The sequence below is a fragment of the Agelaius phoeniceus genome, chromosome 2 (genome assembly GCF_051311805.1).
Source record: "Agelaius phoeniceus isolate bAgePho1 chromosome 2, bAgePho1.hap1, whole genome shotgun sequence".
NCBI classification, from domain to species: Eukaryota; Metazoa; Chordata; class Aves; order Passeriformes; family Icteridae; genus Agelaius; species Agelaius phoeniceus.
Genome location: NC_135266.1, coordinates 5450473 through 5469276, shown reverse-complemented (window position 1 = coordinate 5469276; position 18804 = coordinate 5450473). Strand labels below are relative to the sequence as shown.

General features: G+C 41.9%; 1 protein-coding gene across 3 annotated transcripts in view; it reads right to left on the bottom strand.

The window, feature by feature from the left end:
* PKNOX1 (PBX/knotted 1 homeobox 1) overlaps positions 1-15917 on the bottom strand; it is a 41263-nt gene extending 25346 nt beyond the window's left edge. The window contains exons 1-3 of one of the 3 annotated variants that reach the window (XM_054628517.2): positions 15809-15917; positions 5245-5324; positions 975-1076 (exon numbers count right to left, since the gene is read on the bottom strand). In XM_054628517.2, coding sequence (XP_054484492.1) covers positions 975-1025 — 51 coding nt within the window. In that variant the 5' untranslated portion in view covers positions 1026-1076; positions 5245-5324; positions 15809-15917. Of the gene's footprint in view, positions 1-974; positions 1077-5244; positions 14092-14121; positions 15238-15808 lie in introns of those variants that run through there. The other 2 variants (XM_077171294.1, XM_077171279.1) reach the window with 2 other exon arrangements.
* Between the last annotated feature and the right edge of the window lie 2887 nt (positions 15918-18804).

Here is an 18804-nt window from a genome sequence, read left to right as displayed (position 1 = left end):
CCTACTGGGGCCAAGCCATCTCCTAGAAAAATTAGAAACGGAGAAAATTCAGCATCTCCCACCCAACAGAGCAGCCTGCCCTGCAGAGAGCTCCCTCAGCAAGCAGAGATGATTTTCAAACCAGAATGCTTAAAAAAAAAAAAAAAGTAACTAATGGACTAATTTCTTAGCTAATGACAGGAAGGAGGAGCAAATTAGAAGGGGATGACTCAGACAAGTGATTATAAATGTTGGCCATAAATCTGCAGAGTTTGAAGGGAGGGAGTGTGCTCAGTGAGGGTTCTATTGCCCTAGGAGGAGGAAACAGCTCACTTAAAACTGCAAGTTTTTTTCTGTGGGCCATTTCCAAACTAGAAAAACAGCAGGCACCTGAATTGCCTGTCTACCTTGGACACTGAGAACTTGAAATATACAACAAATAGGAAGAAAAAGCTCTCTCCCAATCTGTTCTTTAGAAAAAAACATATTTTACTTTCACTGCCACAGGATGGTATTTGCTGGGGGAATAAAGCCAAATATGTAAAGTAGGTGAGAGGAGAGAGACAAATTAGAATTGCAATAAAAGAAACAAACAATAAAACTAAAAATCAAAAACCTGACTGCATTGAGATGAACTTTTTACAGGAGATGTGGAAAGTTGCTGGTTTTTTTCTGACAGTTCCCCATTGTTGCCATCTGCTGACAGAAGTATTTGCAGTTATAGCTTAGGGCTGACACAGAGTAACAGAAAAATGGGTCTTCAGAGTAGAGGCCACCCCATGAATTGCCTCCAGTTAACAGCATTTTAATTTATCAATTTAAAGTGTAAAACTACACAGCCCATCATACAAAAGAGAAACATTACCAGATATGCATGACTATGTTTCATTATTCCAGCTTAAACAATGCCAAAGCAGGCACTAAGGACAAAGTCACTGTTTTTTTCCCCTCTTCCTAAGTGTATTTGGTTCCTATAGAAATGAAAACACACCTACCTGTTGTCCATCTTGATAGTTGTCTATACTTAATGTCTGTGTTGCCATCATGGTTATTAAGACATTAATTGTGTCAAATCATCCTAAGTGTGAACAAATAGTCTTTAAAGAAAAACAAACAGTCAGTTTAAAAAGTGGCCACTGAGAATCCAGTTCTAAAGGGTGAAGAAAAAATAAAGGTAGAAATTCAGATTGATGCACACCTCTCAGAGAGTTTATTGACAACAATGGCCACATGCAAATTCAAACAACAAATAAATTCAGTTTGGAAATGTAACAGGTTTTATAAGCAAAAAGTTCATTGTCTCTTTATATTTTAAAGTAAAACTACTAGTAAGAGGCTGAGGTTTTTTTATACTCACAAGCTCAAGTGAACTTTAGCATTAATTTCTGCACTACTTAACTGACATTCTAAGGTCATACATGAAATCTAGAAATGGGCAGGTTTGTGTTTCTGTGTTTTGAAAAGGCTCCCAACCCACTGAGCATCACTGTAACTGAAATAATAACAGTTTAAAATGATGAACCAAATGCAAAATGTTAAGGAGTACCCTGTTCACTTTTGGGTGTGAATCCCAGATTCTAAAGCAGGACTGAAACCACTTTCAGAGACGAAGCCTCAAATCACTTCTGACATCAGGAATTTGCCATCCAAGTCATTTAAGATTCAACAAAGAATGGAACAATCTCAAACCATTTTTAAACAATTGGGCCCACGTGATTATAAAGTTTCAAAAAGGACCTAGGAATTCAGAACTCTCAATTTCAGAGACATTTGATACTTTGGGAAATATTAATTACAATAGGATTTAAACACAAGTAAAAGCATCATGTTAATCTCTCTAGGCATTAGCTGGAGTTTGGTGCCCAGATGAGTTAAACATTTTTAAATTAAGAGATACCATAATTAAAAAAAAATAAATTAGGAAAGCACCACCACCAGATAGAGTGTAGCCAACAAATTATTACTTCACATTTCATTTTCTTGTCAGATCTGCAGCCATTACAACTGAAATCACATAACTCATTAAGCTATTACCAGTAACTATTAACACAGAAGTCAATTTTCCTTGACACATAGGAGTTCTAATGTTTAGCTACTATTAAAAAAATCCATATTAAAAAAGAAGTCAGTGCTGATGTCTTGAAAAACATTATATCCAGGTAATAATTCCAGGCTTTCTGCTCTCTTTCACTTATGTCAGTATTGAAAAACGAAGTTTTAAAATTTTCAGCATTTTAAGATCTGAAACAAAATTTTTTTTTTCAATGTGTTCAATCACTATAAATTTTTCAACTATTTTAAGTCCTTCCCTTATTGCATACTACTACTGCACATGACCATTTTTAAGAGCAATTTTTACATTTCTGGATATTTTCCCCTGCAGATTATAACAGTCTCAAGTGAGTGTTTCATTTTGCAAACACAGGACAAATTTCAAGGTTCCCTTCTTTGACAACAGTTTCAGGCACAGAGACAAACCAAACTCCTCAGGAGAAACCTCAAGCCTTACTTTGCATCAAATTCACTCAGTGTAATTCCTAAGTATGAGTGCAATTTTTAAAATCTTTTTTTAAACATCTTCAAAGACCAGAGAAGTTCACCAAGATGATGTAAGCTTGGTTTCCTCTAAAAACTAGGTTATATCTGTTTTTACAGAACATCAGTATTCTTTCTTTGAAACTCCAAAAACATTACTGATTTCCCCACCAAAATGAAAAATAAAAAAGGAACAGCCTAAGTGCACTCACTGATAGAAGTACTTCAGATTTTAATTTTTTTTTAGTTACAAATCATTTCGTGTTAAAAGCTCAATCAGCATTTGCCACAATAAGTGAGACACCTCTCAAAATCCTTTAAGGGAACACATTCTGAAGCATCAGCCCTGTAAGCATTTGTCTGATGTTTTAAACATTTATTTTCTTTCATAAATGGCAGCTGACAGCCAATGCAAGTGCCTGTCTGTATTGACAGAGTGAACAGACACATAGAAAATGCTGCTTTTCTTCCTTCTCAAAAGACATACATTTAATTTATGACTGTGACATCCAAAGCATGGACCAGACTACCCTCAAAATAAAAGCAGAACAGTTGAAACGATCAACAAAGAAAGAGCAAACACTATTTAATGATTATTTTAAAGCTAAGAAAAGCACAGAAAACACTGCTAAAGAAATTGTTTAACTGTGGGAGAAAGATTAAATTCTTGGGCAAAAATGAGAAAATAAAGTACAAGTTGCTGAAAAGGAAGAAAGTCTTAAGAGTTCACAGGGATATAAGATCATATTTGTGGCATGAAAAAAAACCTGGAGAGAGGCCACAAAGATAATACATGTAAATTGGTAAAGACAGTAGGACATGGCAAGAATTTTTGGAGAACAAGACAAGCTGGAGTAACCCCTCCTTCCAGATTTCCATAATGAAGAGACCTTCCACATCTGGAAGGCCCTCAGGTCCCACAAAAGAAGAAAGGAGGTGCACAGCTTTGAGCTAGATCCATAGATTATTGCATCTAGAAGGACTTTGGCCATATTTTCTCCCAGAGGAATGACTGGAAAGAATTCTACATGGGTATTTCCTTTATTTCTCACAAGAGCTTCCCCTCTGACTTATAATTACAGTAGAAAAAGATTAAGCTATTAGGAGAGATAGGAACTGATGAGATTTAGTGAAGACAACCACTGCAAATCAAGAAGAACAAATTGAGCTAATCACACACTTAAATCGAGGCAATTAACTGAGGAATTACTTCTGTTCACTAAAAAGAAACATTTCCTCATTACTCAGTAGAGACAAGAAACAAAGTGAGTTAAACTTTAAGAAAAGTAACCGGGAAGGTATTTACAGATTTGGCTTTCATGGCCTCGTTTGGGATGCAGCAGCCAGGGCTCGTTAGCAGGCACAGCCCCAGCAGATGCTCAGGCTGCTATAGCTCCCAGATGTTTATCACTGCCACAGCTAATTACTTCCACAGCTCCTCCACCAAGCTCACACAACACGTGCATGGTTTCTGATGCTTTTTACACCGAGTCAGGCAGGCTGGTTCAGGCCTCTCCCTGCTGAAGGTGGCTGTGATGGAAAGCAGCTGACGTGGTCTGAAGGGGTTGGGGTGCTCTCCAATGAGCCCTGCTCTTGGCTGACCCACTCTGTGTGTCCATTCTCAGCTCACAGACCAGCTCCAACCAGCACACAGAGTGTTTGGGTGTCTGAGGGGAACCCAACCATAGATATGACTTCTGGATATCTTACCTTTCCAAATGCCAAGTATTCTCTGTGAAAGAAATCGAGAGCAGAGGGAAAAGTGTGTTTTTGTGTTATAGTCAAAGACTTAAAAATGACAAAAATAACCTGAGGGTGAGTCTGCTGGTCTGCTTCACACAGAACTAACTCTCATTCTATTTATTTTGAAAGTAAAATGTGTAGAAAACCCAAGGAAAAACTTAAGGTCATGTAACTGGAAGCTAATGCATGACCTGCAATCAGAAACTCCACTGATACCTGTGGTGAAAGGGAATTCATAAAAGATCATGGTCTACAAAGCAAAGGGAAAAAAAAAGAGAAGCCTTTCATAAAATGAGGTATGAAGGAAAATGTAAAGCAGAAAGGAAGCTAAATGAAGAGGGGTAATCATAATTAGAAATGTGGAGAGCTTGTGCAAGTTGAGTATGTAAGAGAAGAGATTAAATGTGAGCTGAAACACACACACCAAGTGATCACTTAATACTCATCACTCCACTCCTGGCTTGCTCCACTTACTCCTTCATAATTAAGGGCACAGGGACCACCCAGTAACGTTAACAGAAGGTACAAGTGAGCTGCTGGAGATCAGTGGTATCATTTTGAACATACACAAGCTACAACAGATGTTTGTAAGAGATATAAATAGTTACGCTTCAGGCTACGACCTAAGCACCGACCCTCTTCGGGCTGTGAAGGAACTGCCCAACAGACTTGTTAACAAGTAATCATTCCTTCTCATTTTCCTTCATACATGTTTCTTTGAAGTCCTTCAGAGAGAAATGCCTGACTGGCAGATTCAGCACGGCTTTTTGTTCATTCTTATTTAACTTCAGTCCTGGCACTTGCTATGCAACATTAGATGCTTACATTCACACAGCAAGTTAAAAAGAAACAAAAATCAATTCTCTTTGACACATGAAAAGCAACAAGAACTGGCTTCCTTTTCAACACGATGCAGGATGATATTTATTTCCAAGACACGCTGTTTTCTAAAGAAGATAAAATATTGGCCATGAGAAAGCTGCTCACCCCTTTCCTTCAATGAGTTGAAGACATTATCTTGTTCCAGCACAGAGATCCCACTTATGTACAAGGTGGATGACAGAAACCTAAAAACCAACAGAGGAACAGTCAGAAGAAAATAACACCTTAGAACAAACATTCTAAGACTCAATATGATTTTTTTAAAAAATTGTTTTATTATGTGGTTCCCTCATCAAGTGTTAATGAACAGACAAGAATTTTTTTGCACATTTTGCAAATCTTTGCATCGTTAATAATCTCTAATCACACCCATTATCCCACACTTGAACTTCTTATCCCATTATTTGATCTTTCTCTCATCTTATTCCATTCATTCTCTACATTCACCTTTGTCTGTTGACACCTCTAACAGAAGGCTCCATTTGTATAATAACTCCCTCACTGTTAAATTTTCATATTTTACTCCTTGGCTCAGTGTCTGTCTGCCAAGACTAGACAAGACACATCCCAAAAATAAAACCATGAAATGCAAATAGGAGTAACTCACCACTGTTGTGAAAATTAAGCACAAAATCAAGAAAGGTGAGAGATATTTTTCCCCTATTTAAATCTCCTTCATCATCATTTGAATATAATCCATGGTAAAATCAAAGCGTGATGCTAGAAATGGGCCATTGTTAGGATCCTCTGTTCTGTGAGGACAGGTTCTGCTACAGGATTATCTGGCCATTAAAAAAAGTTTTCCAAAAATTACCACTTAAAATTACTTTAATTACATTTAATAGCACCCATTTGATACAGTGAAGCTACTTTTCAAAAGTAGTAAGGATTGTGAAAGCAAAGTAGCAAAGATTGTGAAAACATATTTAGAAAACACAACTGCTGAAAAGCATTAAAAAACCATCTCAGGAGAAGTTCCAGACACTGAGGTTGCACAGAGGCCACCAGAAATTAAATGATGGCTAAAACACAGCTGAGATCTTGAATCTGATTATCTGTTTCTCACACAGCTAAAGTTCACAACAAGAACTAGAGAGAAAGTAACTCCAACATTTTTGAAAGCAAGATGAAATTGGTAATTGAATTGGTCTTCAAATAATTAAAATTTATGCATGTGTTGTTTTCCAAGAAGTGATGTTTTTCAGACAAGTTTACAGAAAAACAAAATGTGAAGGGCCACTCAATCTAGATGGCATCTCTGGTTCATGAAACCTGGTTCTAAACAGGGCAGGGAAGGTATGAGAGAGGTTTTAAGGCAATTTAAATTTCAGCCATTGGTTAGAGACTGAACACTGAGCAAGAAGGAGTTTCAGCCCAAAGTGATAGACCTGGTCCTGAAGGTTCAAGGAGCAGATGGCACATTAAAAGTTCTTACCACTTTTCCTTAAACTGTCCAAGATCTATGTCTTCAGAAAATGGGCTTCTCTCATTTTTGCAGCTTCTTAATTCTGTTCTGAGGACAGTGTAACCCTCTTATTCCCTTCTTCACATGCCATGCATTTTGGTACTCATTCTCACTTCAATTTACTGGGCTACTTTCAAATAAAAGACTTCTCACTATTCATGGCATCTTCACAACAGAGGTCACTGACAGATAAATCAGGATAGACAAATAGATGAATTATCCATTCCTTGTCTCTGCTCAGACATAAGGAGGACTGCTGCAAACCTGAAAATCCGCTCCTGCATTCAGAAATAACTGCAGCCAAGAAATGGCTGGGCCACTGCTGCCAGATCTGGTCACACAATATTCAGAGTATGAAGAAGTAGCCTTTGCCTGCAAAGCCCTCAGCTGAAACTCTGGAAACAGCAAATTTCTGGACAGTTTATGAGATATCCAGGGCAGGAAAAAAGAGGTGCTAAAGAAATGCAGGCCTGGGTGAATGATGCTGCAGAGGGAAGGATGTGGCTGAGAAGAGCCAAAGGATGTTGCAGTGATATTGCCCATTTCAAAGAGACACTGGACAACATTTAACACTGCTGAACCTTAAAACATATCAGACAAGAGAGATCTGAGCTTGCAGATGATGATGCCTTGCACATTTCAGTGGGAAAAGGAAGAGGGAGCAGATACACCGTTACAGGGTGGAGACAACACCCAGGCACTGTGCAGTCTTCACCTGGACTTGCTATTGCCAATTTTTGTTTTCCTTTAATTCCTCTGGCAGACAAGCTTTAAAGTAATGCCATCATAATAAAAATACCTAAGTATGAAACCAAAACAAAGGGCAACTTGCTTTGTCTCTCAGAAAGTGAATCAGCACTGAGGTTTTAACTACAAAGTCAAATAGGAACTTGTTCATTCAAGCACTGAAGAGCCCTTGTTTGAGTCACCCTCTCATTCTGCATTTCAGATCACAGGATGCAGAGACCTGTGAGCACATTCACATGAACAAATATGAGCAGACATTAAGATCCATGTATTTTTATAGTTTCAAATGATGATAGTAATAATTGGTTCAAATAATGAAGCAGTAAGTAGAGCACACATGCCAACATCCAGGATTCATTCCACCTTTGCTGCAGTTCATTTCCATCTCCACTGACCTGCCCACGCAGAGTCATTCACAGAAATTAAGACAAACAAATCAATATGAAGTTGATGCAGACAAGTTTATTAAAAATGTGCTCAATGAGAATGTTCTCCTCATTTAGCACCAAGGTGGCTTCCATTTCCTCTGTCTCATGTACTTAAAAAGTACAGTCATTATTTAGAATATTATACTTTTAAGAAAGACAATGTTCCTGTTCAGGAATATAATACCAGCCTCAGGGAGTTCCATCACACACATACAGCCACTCAGTTACTCTACAACAGCTATGCTGTCAATTGCCCTGGGAGTCAAGCCCTAAAAAGCCACAAAACCAATTTTGGGCTGCAGTAAAATGAGATTTATTTTGTGTCACTTTGTTCCCTTTATTGTTTGGTGGTGCAATAGAGTTATTTATATGTTAATCTTGATGAATATGAGATTACATTAAAAAAATGAATGCAAATTATACTTTAAGAAATGGAAAATTAAAAATCAATTAAAATCCACAGCTAAAGTTGAATTTCTGCAGAAATACAGGCTACACTCCAAGCTACCATCAACCTTTCTTTACATGTAGGATTTTGGACAGAGATGCTATAATAGTGACTTTATTCAGCAAGGCCTCTCCAACAGTGCATCCACTGCTTTGTTGTCCCATTAATCTTTCCTAGCATCCTCTTTTCATATCCCTCCATCTCAGATCTTAACAATCCATACAAAATATTCATACCACAGGCCACCTCCCAAGCACCACCACACATTGTCACACAGCATGACCCACAACAAACCACCTCATTGAAAGATTTGTGCTCCTTTAGCAACTCACTCTTGTTTAAACTCTACTTTTGGTACATTTAATTCTATAAATTCTCCTATATGCAAGTAACAAATTAATATATATATATATATAAAAAATGTGCCACTTTATGAGCTAAAATTGCATATGCTGTTAACTGATAAAAGAACTCCAGCTCCTGATTCTGCACACATCCTTGGTGTGTACACCAGCATATTTCTAGGGAAAGGAGCAAAATCATGGCTCACATTCCTGATTGCATGTCATCACCAATTTACCACAGTCCTTCTTAACAAGGATGAGAAAGATGAGGAATTCTACCCAATCCAGTCATAAAATGATGTATGCCAGGTATCCTGCCCCCAGGCAGCTCTTGGAATTCTGGAAGGAAATCCTCAGGTTGCTCTCCTACCTTCTGCAAAATAGAATCCTCATTCTTCTGACTATGGAAAGATCCTCAAATTCAAGGAACTTCCTGCAGCATCTCATTTCTCCTACCCAATTCACACTGTAATTTGACCCTGCTTTATTAGCCCCATAAAGTAATAGTAAGGAATTTAGGGGACTAAACAGCAATTCTGGCAAGAGAAAAGCAAAACTTGGGGGAAAGGAAACCTCCCTCTTTAATTGTTCCGAGACTCTTGAGGGATTAGGGTATGAGGGAGCAAAAATATTTCCCATCACTCTCATCCACCATCAATATTCACATAATCAATGAAGATTCCTTTTTTTTTTTCTGTATCCTTAACACTACACACAGAAGGACTTTATGGGTCCAGCATGAGAATCCTCACACTCACATCATGAATCCTCACACATATTTATTGTTACAGGACAGAGAAGGAGTTTTTGCCCTCAGTTTTTACCCAATGTGCTTTCAGAACATGTTGGACCCAAAAATCAGGAAGATGGTGTCACATCTGCCCTGCTGCTCTTGTGACAGGAGGGTGGCACTGGAAAGACTCCAAACACTCTTTACATCCCAGACCAAATTTCATTAAAAAAAGACAAAAACAACTCAATAAACAGAAAAAAAGGTGAGAACTCCATCAGCCTCACCATTTCTCTGGCATTCCCCACATGGATAAACAGGGTTGCTTATACCCCAGACACAAATCCATCCCTCTGCCACCGAAGCCTTTGGAGTATCCACATGAGCACATCCCAAAATTCTTAATTTTGGAGACACTCATGCAACCATCTCCTTCCAGGCAAATTAATCCAAAGCAACAGGAAATCCTATTTTAATCATGATTTGCATCAGCACCCAATAAACTATGACTGAAATGAATCTTGTTTTGTGTTTATACTTTGTGGTTTCATAAGGAAGACACAGAATAACCACCAGCCTCTCTGCCTTTATTGCCATTGAATACTTTACAATGTGAGCAGTTTGTGTAAGCATATGTTATGTTTTCCAACCTTTTTATTATAAAACCATGAAAGTTTCCAATTATTCTATGAAGGGGTGAATTCCTGATGCTGTTGAAGTACAGTTGAAGAGTGAATAGGAGTTTTTATTTAAATAATAAATGAATTTAAAATGGACTTTGGATGTTGAATGGATAAGAAAATGCCCTCTACACATTTTTGGCATTTAAACAATTCATCAAGATCAAGATGTTCCCTTACCATTATTTAATTTTTATATCTTTAATGATTTCTGGAATAACAACCCCATTAATGAATCAAGCATTAACTTGGACCTGAAAGTGAAACAAAAAACCTGAAAGTGACAGAAAATCCTGGCCCTGCAACCCTCTGTGAAATCCAATTCCAATCCATCACTAACTTTCCCAGAATCTTCCCTGTTCTGACTCCAACATTTGGTCAAACCTGAACAACTAACTTTGTTTTGCTACTGAGTTTAGGTCTTAAAATGAACTGTTCTTTTCTTTTTGAAGTGAGGATGAAATAAAAACTCTTCCTTTCCTGCTCCACTCTTGTTTCCCACCTCTCCCAAACACAGGTCTCCATCCTCCCAGGAGTTATGGCTGCTGCCTAAGTGTTCTGGGGTAAAAAACCACAATTTAGGATTAAACATACCCATCACCTACTGCTGTGAACTGCATCATGCTGAACTGCTTGGTCCAGGTGATGCCTGCACAGGCAGGTGACGTGCAAGGACCAGCAGACAGGAGGACACTCACTGAATATTCAGGTCATTTAGGTAATAAATATTTGCCCAGTACCATATAAAGCAGGTTTTCCAAGAGGTTTTGGTGTGGTGAAGGTTCTCAAGGAACAGCCAAATGCTCCATGTGAATGCTTTTATGATCCTTTCCCCTCTGCAACACTAAAATCCACAACTCAGCTGCTGATATGCTCCTAAATAAGAAGAATCCTGCCTTTTTTATAAATGAACATATTTACTTAGAGTCATTCTCAAGATGCTGAGTCATTTTTAAGTTGGCAGAATAACCCTGCTCAAACATATTCATCATGGCAAATTTCAGTAGGACTAAGAATTAAGCTACTGAAATTAACACCTCAAAATAATAAGAAAGAGAACCAGGTAATCTTCCTTGTGGTATTGCTACTATTATAGCCTAGACCACATAAAAGTGGGCTAGAAAACATAAATTAAGTGATCACAGACTGACCCAGAAGTTCTTTAGTTACAAAATCATACAACACAGCACACATATTTTCATTCCCCTGTTCTCTAGGTGTATCAAAAACATATAAAGATCCAATTTCTGTTCTCTAATTGCCTCTGTTTCCTTGGAATATAAAAGGCTTGGACTTTATTTTTCAGCAAGTATGATAATATCCTTTTTCCTTTGCTTTGTTTGCTGTGTAACTCATAAAAAGCCAAGCAGGATGTGAAGTACAGCCACACTTCCTAGCTTCTTCTGCCATCAAGAAAAAGCACAGGCAATTTCAAAACCTCACCAATAAAATAAAAATTGGAATTTGGAGGTTTCAAAGAAATAGATGCCTCTTTCAGTATACCAGAAGTAAGCTGCCATATTCTACCTTTTGCTTGTATTTTTCATCAGCTGCAGAAGAGAGCTGCAGATCCCTGGGCACAGCAGGGTGAGGGACAGTCTGTGATCATCACACTCAGCTCCCATTTTCAAAAATCACCTTCTGACTCTCTGTGTACTTAAACAGCCCTCAGCTTTAACAGCAAATACCTCTTTTGTACACCTTGGTACTAAAAAATGAGAACACCACGGCCTGGAGCAGCTGCCACATCAAACCCCAAACAAAGTGTTCCTTTGGAGGATGAGAACCAACCATGCCAGAACAAGATCTGAGTTTTATTTCCATTTCTAGCACCAACATTTGCCTCCCAGTGCCATACAGGATGTGGGATCCCCTCACTGCTGGCAGGGGAACCACGTTGCTGCCCCTCAGCAGCTTGATAAAAATGTGCCACAGCTCCAGAACAACAAAACTGGCATTTCCAGATCCATAGGGCCATTATTTTCTTTTCCACCCCACCCCTGATCTACCTGATGAATCCCATGTTCCACAGTTCTGGCATGAAACCACCTCACAGTGAACAAAGTGAAGAAGCTGCCACAAGTGTGAATATTTCACTGTTCAATTCCCTTGGGGACATCTAAAATGGTCTGGGTAAAAGATTTTGGCAACATCTGGCATCAAGTAAGCAAATGAAAGAACTCCATCAGCAGCTTTTTCTCCTTGCTCTTGGAATCCTCTTGTTTAGAAGAGCAGTAAGTTGTTTTACATTTTGTGCAGCACTGAGCTGTAGCAAAATAAACCCCTCTGAGACTTCTCATTTTTAAACCTACAGACTCTTTGAACAAGTGAGAAGTGAAGTAACCAGCTGCTGCTGCAAGAGAAGTAACATTTGCAACATTTTTAATTTCACACACAAAAAAAATTGCATTTGGTCTTACTTAGACCAAAATAAAAATATTAATCTGCTTTACTGTAAGCTTTCACATATGTGCCAGTTTTGCAGAGGCAACATTTGGCTGCCAGACCACAACATAATATTCTGAAATACAATTTGGGCTGCTCCTCTCAGGACATTAACATGGCCATTAGAACAGGCAGTTCCACTGCCACAGTGGTGGCTCTGTGATCAGTCACCCTCGGCCACTAACACAGGGTTTCATTTCACCAGAGAGTTCCTCTTTTCCAGGAAATGGAATTGCTCCTCAACACTCCCAAACTTGCTGTGGTAGCAATCAGAATTATTAGAGATTTATTCGAGCACTGCATTTACAGTACAGAAAAATACAGTTGGAAAGCTTGGAAAAAATACAGTTGAAAAATTCTGAAGAAGAAATTACAGCTTCCAGAAGATTTAGCATTTTATAAGATTAAAGCACTTAAAATAAATTAAATTTATATTTAATTCATCCTGAACTCCTTTCAGTCCTATCATGGAAAATTACAAGGATTTAGCTTTAAAATATTATTTTTATTTAACCCAAATATTACAAATTGTATTAAGAGTACAAATCAAAGCTGTAAGTACTTAATACCAGCTTGACTTTTTACATGCCCAAGTGTAATTTCCAAATACAAAACAAAATCCCCACCAACCCTAACAACAACAACAACAATGTACTTAAAATGCAAAGAATTCTTGGGTTTTCTATCAGCAAATGGGAAATGGCAACAAGAAAAAAATTCAGCCCAGTAAAACACACTTTAAAAAAATGCATGGCCAAAATCCACTGGGGAGATGAATGAGAAATGATCTGAGCCTCCAAAATGTCAGTGCAGCACAACAGCCCCTACTTTACCCTGTGACTTTCCCTTTTCACCCCGAGACTGCAGCACACTGAGCTCTGCCTTTCACCACTGAACTGGAGATTATGGAAAGAAAACACAGTAAAACCTACACTGAAGTTTTCCTGTGGATACTTTCATTATGAGATGGCAAGAAAATATGTCAAGTGGTGACAGTCAAAAAAATATACTCTATAGTTCATAAAATAAACTGAAGACAGAACATTAGTGAGAAAAATAATTATATTGAATAGATTATGTGAAATGTTTAGGGGATTTTTTTCCATCAGAAATTGTTGAAAATTTGAATGTAATGATTCTATATGTGATGACACACAGACTCAAAAAAGGATAAATCTGCGATTTTACTTGACAGAAAACGCACTCAAAATGCATTTGCTGTTGCTTGATACTGTAGCAATGACAGAGTCTGGAAATCCATGTAAGGATGGATTTCTGATACAATCACAACATCTTGTTTCCTGGTTGAGTGTAATCCATAAAATTCACACATGCAGCTAACAGGGACTGACCAGGGCTCCATGCAGCTGCAGAAGCCATCTCAGTCCAACCACACACACAGCCACAGCTAAAGGGATGCAACCCCACAGCCCACAACAGATTATACCCCACAGAGGACAGGGAACAACCAACCTGTGACTGTGTGCACAGTGGGGAGAACAGCCTAAGCCACACTCGTTACACTTCTCCTCATCAAACAATCTACACTAATGAAATTTTGTGCAAGAGCATGCTCGAGAATAAAATTAGGAGCTAACTAAACGTGCGCTTTTTCGTAAAAACTAAAAAAGGATTTTTTTAGTAAAAAAAAAAAAAATTAAATGAGATATTTAGCATACTTTGAGAGTGACCTACAGCCTCTTGCTTTCCTCCACAGGATTTTGGCCCAAGTGTTTTCCAACATCCAGAACATAATGCCATGTTCCCTGCTCCTGGGATCTGTTTAATGGAATGCACACAACCTATTCCAAAGAGGGGCAAGGACAAAAAAATGAATCTTGCCTGGGCAGCACTCAAGTGCAAGCGGGGGGAAAAAAAAAAGCCAACAAACCAGCAATTCATTCACTTTTAAGGGTTTCATACCAGATACAGGGTCTTGCATGAGGAATAAATTATTTACTGCCCCATCCATAGAAGTGTCCAAAGCCAGGTTGGACATCGGGGCTTGGAGCAACCTGGGATATTGGAAGGTGTCCCTGCTCATGGCAGGGGGTTGGAACAAGATGAGCTCTAAGGTCCCCTCCAACTCAAATAATTCTGGGATTCTCCCTCCCTAAACCACACCATTTACTCAGACAAAACTACAAAAGGGACTAAAAACTTCAGCAGCAGTAGATGAAAAAAATAAGCAGTAGATGAAAAAAATAAGCCAATACTGTGACCTGTCTATAAAATTCCACTATATATCATCATTTAAGAAAATATTTAATGAATTATATTTTTTAAAATAGCAATAATCTATACAGAGCATTATCACAGGAACGTGTTAACTACTCATATTATTATATTGTTAATTGACCAACTCCGGCGTGGTGGGAGCGAAGGAAAGCCAGGGGCTGCTCCATGAGACCTGGGACACGCGGCTCACCGAGGCAACACTCGGGGATAAAACCAGCGCTTGATTTATTATTGTTTACACACATCCCCAGCAGGGCCTCTGGCCAGTGTCAAGTCTCAGCTCCTAATTGCGGCCGCGTAAACACCCGGCAACCCTGGGCCTGGCTGTGGGGAAGGTGTCAGCTCCCAGCCCAGCCGGGACAGCGCGGGGTCACAGCGAAAAGGAGCCGGGAACGAGGGACAAACCCGAGCGGGCTCCGCTCGCTGCGAACGGCAGGCGGGGGGACATCCCCCGAAGCGAGGGGAGCGTCCCCCAAAGCGGGGAACATCCCCCAAAGCGGGGCACATCTCCGCCTCCCCCCGGGCAGGGCAGGTGTGCCGGGGGAGCGGGATGGCAGCGCGCAGAGGAGGAGAGCGGGGAGCAGCAGCTGCGGCGGCGGAGCGAGCCCGCGGTGCGGCCCCGGAGCGCCCCCCGTTTTCCCCCCCCACCGCCTCCGAGGAGCGGCCGGCACGGCGCTGCCCCTTTAAGCACCGCGTCGCCTCCTCTCCCTCCTTCCCTCCCTCCCTTCTTCCCTCCTTCCCCCCCATCCCATCGCCCCCATCTCCTTCCTCCTCCTCTTCCTCCTCCTCCTCCTCCGCGCGGACCCGCGCGCGCTCCCGCGTCCCCTCCCCGCGCGCGCCCCCGCCGGGACACAACGGGCGCACGGCGGCCGTTCCAGAACCTTCCTCGCTTCGCTCCCCCCCCCACACCCCTCCCCGCTTTTCCCCTCCTTCCCCTCCCCGCGCCCGCCACCGCCCCTTAAACCCCCCGGTCCGTGCGAGCGGCGGCGGAGCGCGGGTGCCGCTTTCTCCCCTCGCCGCCGCCGCCGCCCCGCTCGCCCCTTCCCCAGCCGCTGTGCCGCTTCCCCGGTGCGGCCGTGCCCGGGCGGCGGGCGCGCCGTGATGGACGGCGGGGCTGGAGCGGGGTTTGAGTGACAGCGCTTACCTCGGGTGCCAATCTTCGTCACACTGACAAGCGGCTGCAGCAATCGGGACCCGCACCGCCGCCGCGCGCGTCACCGCGCGCCGCCGCGCCCGGCCAATCACCGCCCGCGCCGCCCCCGACGCCACGGCGCGCCTCATCAATATTCATCGCTCGGGGGCGGGGCTTGGGTGCACCGCCCCTCCGCATTGGGGCCGCCCGTCTCTCCTCATGAATATGGATGAGAGGGCGGGGAAAGCCGTGAGGGTGAGGCCACGCCCCTCGCCGTGTGTGAGGCGGGGGGGTGAAACCACTGCTGGGGCTGGGGGGAGAAGGGAGGTACCAAGTGTTTCCGCCATGAGGGGAGCGGTGGCGGTCGGGTTTGTGCCGCGTTCCCTCGGGCAGCGCTTGGTGCTCGCCCTGGGGTCGCCTCAGGGCGCTGCTCCCCGGGCTTGGGGGAGTCCCTGGCCTCGGCTGTTGGGAGCTGCGAGCCCCCGCGCCTTATGGGGTGCCCCCGGGAGCCGCCCGCCGGGGAGCCCCGAGTGCGGGAGCCGCGCTGGGGGCTCCTCACAGGCTGTCCCAGGAATTTCTCCGGCCTGTGTGGGGTGAAACTGCCCTGCTGAGCCTTGCGACCCTTCCAGCCCCAAAGCTGCGCCCCTCTGTTCTCCCCAAACCCCCGAACCGCGGGGTCTGAGTGAGGGCGGACCTGCGCTGTCCCTCAGGATCCTGCCCACGGATCGGGCGCTGCTCGGGTCCTGCCATGCCCTGAAATAAAGATGCTGACCACACACCGGGTTATTTCTACTGAAACTCCGCCTGGGAGGACCAGTGCTGTCACATCTTCTTCCCGCTGTTAAATATTCCCCCTTTTCCCAAACCATTCTTATACAAGTGTCAGGAATGTGCTTTCAGGAGGGTGCCCTATGGCTTGGCCGTTTTGCTGTTGGGATGTTTAAAAAGTGACTCTGCTGTGCAAAAGGGCTGGGATACCTTTGAGTCATGCGTGTCACAGATGATGGATCTGTCATCTCCACCTCGTTCCTCATTCTCAAGGCTTCTGGAAGATCATCCCCACATCACCTCGCTGGCTTTGAGAGCAGAGAGCAAGGGGAGGAAGAAAGTGCCACATAAAAAGCAAATCTCATTTTAGGGAGCTCAGTTTAAACCCAAAGCAGTTTTGCTTTCAGGTCTTGTATTCCCTCTGCCACTGGGAATCTACTTGATTATCCTGTTCCCATTAAACTGGGAATACCCTACATTTTTTCATGATCCGTGTCTCTCTCCCTGGTTTAACAGTAGCAAGTCAGCTATTTTTTTTTTTTTTATTTTGGTTTTACATAACACTTTTCCTGGGCTAGGCCACTTTTTAAAGATCTGGCTAATAGTTTGGCAATAGGAACAGCTACTTAAATGTTCCTGCAAGGCAGGTCTGCCCTCAGCCCTCTGCACGTCACTGCTGTGTCAAGCCAACACAGTTGCTGCAGGAATCTTGTCACCCTGTCCACACTGCCACCATTTGTCCACTGACAAAACAGTTGCTCCATCCCCTTGCCAGACTGCCTGGAGCCTTCTCAGGGCTCCTTTTCCATTGCCATTTTCCCCCTGCACAGTCAGAGCCATGTGGACATCAGGCTTGTGAGCAAAGAGGGAACTTCTGCACCAAGCAGAGAGGCTGGAATGGAGCTGTGCTAATCCAGAGTGCTCAGATGGGTAAATCATGGTTCAAAGTTACTGGGAATGATTTATTTAAACAAGATTAGGAAAAAAAAATTACCCAACCAACTCTTAGTTTGTCTCATTCACAGGAGAATCTCTGTTTCCGCTTCTGTGCTGTGTAACAGCACCTCTCATACAGTTCCTGTGGCCAGGTTGGCTGCTTCTACCACAAGTTTCAGCTCTCATTATCCCTGACACATTCATTAGTGACACATTCACTAAACAGTACTTAAAATTAACTGCTTCCCATGTCCAGACCTGCCTCTTCTTCAAATTTGATTCTCCCTGCAACCCCTTTGTTCTCTTTCTGCCTTGCCTGCACTTCTTTGGATGGGAGTTCACTGATTTCTTCTGAGAGCGAACAGATTAAATTAAAACTAATTTAGTTTCTGTTTAATCTCTCCTCCCAGTGATCTTCAAAGCCTTTCTTGATGCCTTTCTCAACCTGAATTTTCTTTTCTCCTGCTTCCCTTTGCTTTTCCTTCCCTTCCTGGCTGCCACTTTCTATTCCTGAGCTCCCCCCTCACACACAACAGGTGTAGAAATTCCTCATCTGCTGTTTCTCCCTCACCCCAGTAATCCCATATTTTGGTTGCCTTTGTAGTTAAAGTTACTCCATCCATTACTCTCCTCAGCCTCTTACTCTTTTTGTGATTTCAGTAGATGTTTAACTCCCTCAAAAAATTAAAGTTTGTTATCAGAATGAAGGAAGCCTGGTTCCCTACACATCTGTGCCTCATGGTTTGTTAAACTTGAGAGTGTAAGGTGCAAGTTTTAACGGAAATCTCTTCCAAAGTTGTGATTTATTTAAGATTTCTCTTTAGCCAGTGCATGCCGTTGCCCAAAAGTTCCCGCTGCAGATTTTCCATGATTAGGGGAGAACATGATACATCCTCCCTGCTCCACAACTTATCTTCATGAAAGTCACAGGAACTAAATTATTCTGTCAGATTTAATCCTGTCTGGAGTAAGCCAGTAGATTCAAACATTATTAAATAACATGGATACATCCTCAGATATACCTCTGCCTACATGACATGATCATATAAACCTCATTCCCACAAAAAAATAACCTAAAAATCATTCCTGATCAAACTTGTGACTTTCAGCTCACCGAAAGATCTGATTCCACTCACTGTCAAGAGGTCCCTGCTACTCAGTTTGTCTTCAGTCACCTCTGATACAGCTTCTGCAGGCTTAGTTTTTAAAGGTTAAACTTAATTTTTAAAATATCACATCTGAAATGGCTCCAGGAGATGAAGATTTAAGAAAAGCTCTAAAAATTACAGGACCCTTGAGAGAAG